At 38.7% G+C, this 5,465-nt stretch overlaps 1 protein-coding gene across 1 annotated transcript; it reads left to right on the top strand.

Moving 5' to 3' along the window:
- Positions 1-2,521: 2,521 nt before the first annotated feature.
- On the top strand, positions 2,522-3,457 carry LOC122427152 (olfactory receptor 8S1-like). The gene has a single exon (XM_043446457.1). It carries the CDS (start codon positions 2,522-2,524, stop codon positions 3,455-3,457), a length of 936 nt encoding a protein of 311 aa, XP_043302392.1.
- Positions 3,458-5,465: the final 2,008 nt, after the last annotated feature.

The following is a 5,465-nucleotide window of genomic DNA, read 5'->3' as shown; positions in this document are numbered from 1 at the left end:
TCTCCGGGACTCAGCTGGCACAAGAGTGTCAACAAGTTGATAAAGAAGCAGATATATGTAAGAACAAGCTGATGAAGAAAGGGATTATGTCACACAAACTGAACAGGCAGTTTTCTCAGGACTGAAAGAGAAAAAAGGAGAGTAAAATTATAATGAAGAGTGGCAGATTCTCTTAGCTGACTCAAAAAAAAAAAAAAAAAAAAATCAGCTGGATGCAAGGATACTTTAGCCTTTACCCAGAAGTAACCTTGAGGTGAGCAGCTTTCAGATTGAACATGACTCCAGACCTAGCATTAATTGTGAAATAAGCCTGCTTTGTGAAGATCCAGTTGGAGCCCTCTGAAGAACACCCCCACTGCTGTAATATTTTCTAACATATTGCAGCCTTGTTTTTCAGGTAGCTGACAGCCTGGCTCAAATTGCAGAGTACATTTTGCACCCAGGAAAACACTACTCAATAAGGAGGTAAGTAAGCCAGCTTCCCTGGTAGCTCAGGTGAGCCAGAGAAACACCTAGATAGAAGGATCTTACTGGTGCAAGTTGTAAGTTTCTCATTAGAACTGGCAACTGAACTCAGGATGGGGAAGATTATTGCTCAAAGTTGCAAAACTAAGTAGTAACTGCCCTACAAGTTTGAACTCTCTACCCACTTGCCCATTTGGGATTTTCCTCTACTGTTTATTTTTGTACCAGGGGTCTGAACCACACATACAAACATTTTCTGAGATGGAGGATGGATGGAGTAAAGTTTATTAGGAGTCCAAAGAGGGAACTCTTTTTCCCTATGCCTTTACAGATTCCCTACGTCACATGTTTTGAAAGTTATTTCATTAGCTAAATACTTTGTGCATGGAACAAAAAGTTCACTGAAAAAACTACATATTGTATAAAACAGATAAATGAAATGCTATGGTGATGATGGTAGTTGGGGGTGGGGTGAAGAAAGATACACAAACTCAACTGTGATGGTGCCTGAAGATGGGGGCAGCATGTTTGGGCTCAAAGGAGCCCACAAAAGACTGGAAAGATTTCATTAGAGTTTAGTACCCTGTGGATTGCTAAAGTCCATCGAGGCCTCCAGATGGAATCAGAATGTAAGCATAGTAGCTTTTAGAAAAGTGTAATAAGGGTGGGAAGATTTTTCTTTAAGTTAAATTTGCTGTTTTTTGTGTGTGGTTTTTTTTGTTTGTTTGTTTGTTTTTTAGGGAAAAGGAGAAGAATAAATTGTACATTTCACAAATAAATCTTAACCCTTTATGTATACCATCACTTATTTGATGCATCAGTGCCAGGACTTCTTCAGATGCTTTAGGGAGGGAAAACTAGAAGGGCCATCTCTGCTACCCTGATCTCCCCACTTTTGTAGACTTCTCTTCTTTCAGTCTGAATTGCTCTCAGTCCTCAATATGGCTTTTCCTTAGTCTTCTCCTGGCATTTTCCCTGGCCTAAAACCCCATTATTTGTTCCAAGAGGTCAAATCCCTGTTTGGGAGCTGTGAGTCATCCTGGGTAAGAAGTTTCAGACATGGTCAATGGACCAAACTCTCAAGGCCATCTCACATTCCTGCCTGGGTTCTCAAGATCCCTCCAAAGAAAGTAAAGTGTCCATAGACTGTAAATTCTGTGTCTGTATGTGTCACACCCTTTCTGACCCTCAGAAATAGGTCAGTACTTCCTATGTTGCAAGGTTTGGTAGGATTAAATGAAATCAAGACTTTGTTATAGTCCTTGGCATAAATTATGCATTAAATAAATAACAGTTATTATCATATGAGTAAAGATGTAAGCAGGTTGGGGTGGGAAGGAAGATGTGTGAAATGAGGTTTAGGAAGAGAAGAAAAGAAGGGAGTGAAGAAAGATTTTTGCTGATGAGTTTCAATTATGAAATGCAAGAGGTCAGTCACTGTGCCCCAGCAGGAGAGGGAGAATGTCTGGAAGAATAAATGAAGCCTTGGAATTAAGGCCAGGAAAAAATGGAACCTGAAATCCATTTCTTATCTTTTTAAATGAATTTAGTTGAAATCACTCATTATTTTATTCAACAAATGTTTATTTAGAGCAGACTAACTGAATCTACTGCATATCTAGGACTCTGACACTTTCCTGATCCTCTTCTCTTTCACAAATTATGGAACTAGTGACTATTTTGGTACTTAGGAATGCATCATGGGAGAAAAATAGACAAACATCCCTGCCTGTGCATAATATAAAATCTAACAGGAAAAGATAATTTTTAATGTACTACATCCATATCTATATATTAGAAAGTGTAAAGTATTATAGGGGAGCAAATTTCAGCTTGATAGGGAGCACTTATAGGCAGGAGAAGGAAAGTTGCATTATTTAATAGGGTGATAGGATAGTCAGATGCTGATTTACCCCCAGATGCACTTTCAGGCTTTAAGCTAAAAAGTGGATCTTTTATAGGTTAAAAAATTCTATTCCCAGAGAATTACTCAGATCATTATCCCACCAAATGAGTAAACTTTCTTTCTCTTTAGGGATGGACTATCTAAGAAACCATGAAAAATCTCAGCATTATTGATGAATTTGTAATGCTAGGGTTGTCTACTGACCGGGATATCCAGACCATGCTCTTTGTTCTCTTCTTGGGGATTTACCTCCTGACCCTGATGGGGAACCTGATGATGATCCTGGTGATCAGGACTGATCCTCACCTGCACACGCCCATGTACTTCTTCCTTGGTCATTTGTCTTTCCTAGACATATGCTACTCTTCAGTCACTGTGCCCAAGATGCTGCAGAATTTCCTGTCTCAGAGGAAAACCATTTCAGTGTGGGGATGCATTACCCAGAGTTTCTTTTTCATATTTTCTGGAGGCACTGAGAGCTGCCTGCTCTCTGCTATGGCCTATGACCGCTATGCTGCCATCTGTCACCCTCTGCTCTACACTGTGATCATGAATGGACCTCTGTGCACCGCAATGGCCAGTGCAGCATGGCTGATGGGGTTTCTGAGCTCACTAGTGAATAACCTTTGTGCCCAGAACTTACAGTTCTGTGGTCCCAATATCATCTCCCACTTCAGCTGTGAACTGCCTTCACTCTTCCCTCTCTCCTGCAGTGATACCATGCCTAACACCATCCTGCTAGCTGGGTCCACTGCATTTCTAGGACTTGTGACACTTCCCCCAATCCTCTTCTCTTACTCAAAAATCATTCTTGCTGTTCTGAGTATCTCCTCTTCTAAAGGCCAAGGCAAAGCCTTCTCCACCTGCTCCTCCCACCTCACCGTGGTGCTCTTGTTCTACGGGACGGCTCTATTCAGGTACATCAGCCCCTCTTCAGGATCAGTCCTGGAGCGAGTTGTCTCCATACAGTATGGTGTGATCACATCCTTGATAAACCCCCTCATTTACAGCTTCAAGAACCAGGAGGTGAAGGCAGCTCTGCAGAGGATACTGAGGCAGCAAATATGTGTCTCAGGTAAGAAATGATAATAGGTCCTTTCTTCTAGAAGAGAAGCAATCTACAAGGGAAGATAAATATATAAATAGAGCTCCTATAGAACTTGAATTTTAATTTAATTTACTATACTTATTTCTTATTCAAAGTGAAATGACTTCCAAATAGTCAGAAAAATGAATGACACATTCTGGGTCTAAGCGTAAAGGTTCAGAGACATCAGCTCCTACCACGGCCTTGGAAACTAATCAGAAGGAGTGACTTCACTACAGTTGAGCAGGTAGAACAAGAACAATGACCTTGGCAAGAACAGAGGTCCCTGAGCCCGGGACTTTAGCTGTGGAGCTACACAAGGGACCCCATTAGTAGAAGGGCAAATAAGAAGTAACCTAGACACATTTAATGTTTCAGAAAGAAATAGTTCATTACATTTCATTCACCTGACCTGGTGGCACCACTGGCATTAAAAGGCATGTGTGCCTGCAAATAGTCAAAGAACAGTGAAAGCAAAGATTAAACATATTAAATATCTATGCAGATGAATAGCAGATGAATGGATAAAGAAAACACGGTACATGCATACAATGGAGTACTATTTAGTTTAAAAAAGAAGGAACGTCTGCAATGTGTGACAACATACATGAACCTTGAAGACATTTTATTAAGTGAAAATAGGCAGTCACAGAGGAGAAAAACTGCTTAATTCTCTTTATATGAGGTATCTTAGGAGGTCAAACTCATAGAAGCAGAAAATAGGATGGTGGTTTCCAGGGCCTGGGGGAAGGGGAACTGGGAAATTACTGTCCAATGAGCATAGACTACCAGTCATGCAAGATAAAAAGCAGATCTGTTGCACTGCAATGTGCATATAGTTAACAGTACTATACATCTAAAAAATTAAGAAAGTAAAATATACAATAAATAAGTAAGAATGAACATATTATTATACTAAATACAGGCAACCTCTTGCCTGAAGACATACATCATTCTAACACTATCATACTTGATATATATACATATGTAAGTCAGATAAAAAAATCATTAGAAGTAGCATAATGTAAATTAAAATGTTGAGAGCATTATATTATTGAATATAAATCAATTAGGTTAGAACACTTCTTTATACCACACACATAAATAAACTCAAAATGGCTTAAAGACTCAAATACAAGCTATGACACCATAAAACTTCATATGAGAACTTAGGCAAAAAATTCTCTGACATAAATGATACCATATTTTCTTAGGTTAATCTCTTCAGGCAAAAGAAATAAAAGCAAAAATATACAAATGGGACCTAATCAAACTTATAAGCTTTTGCACAGCCCAGGAAATCATAAACAAAACAAAAAGACAACCTGTGGAGTATGAGAAATTATTTGCAAATGATCGACTAGCAAGTGCTCAACTTCCGAAACATACAAACATCTCATAAAACTTAATATAAAAAAAAACCCAATTAAAAAATGGGAAGAAGCCCTAAATAGACGTTTTTCCAAAGAAGACATACAGATGTCCAACAGGACATGAAAAGATGCTCAATTTTGCTAATTAGAAGAGAAACACAAATAAAAACTTCACCAAGTATCACCTCACACCAGTCAGAATGATCATCATTAAATCAGTTCTGGAGGTGTGAACAAAAGGAACCTTCCTATACTGTGGATAGGAATGTAAACTGGTACGATGCTAAGGAAAACAGTATGGAAGTTGCTTATAAAACTGAAAATAAAGTTACCATATGATCCAGTTATCCCAATCTTGGGCATATATCTGGAAAAGCTGAAAATGCTAGTTCAAAAAATTACACACACCCCAGTGTTCATAGCAGCACTATTTACAATAGACAAGACATGGAAGCAACGTAAGTGTCCATCAACAGGTGAATGATTAAAGATGTAGTATATATAAACAATGGAATATGATTCAGCCATAGAAGAAGAATGACATAATGCCATTTGCAGAAATGTGGATGGACTTGGAGGGCATATGCTATGTGAAATAAATCAGACTGAGAAAGACAAATACTATATGGTACCA

Source organism: Cervus canadensis, chromosome 25, assembly GCF_019320065.1.
Source record: "Cervus canadensis isolate Bull #8, Minnesota chromosome 25, ASM1932006v1, whole genome shotgun sequence".
Lineage (NCBI taxonomy): Eukaryota > Metazoa > Chordata > Mammalia > Artiodactyla > Cervidae > Cervus > Cervus canadensis.
Note: the sequence above shows the minus strand (reverse complement) of the source record. Positions and strands in the feature narration are given on the sequence as shown.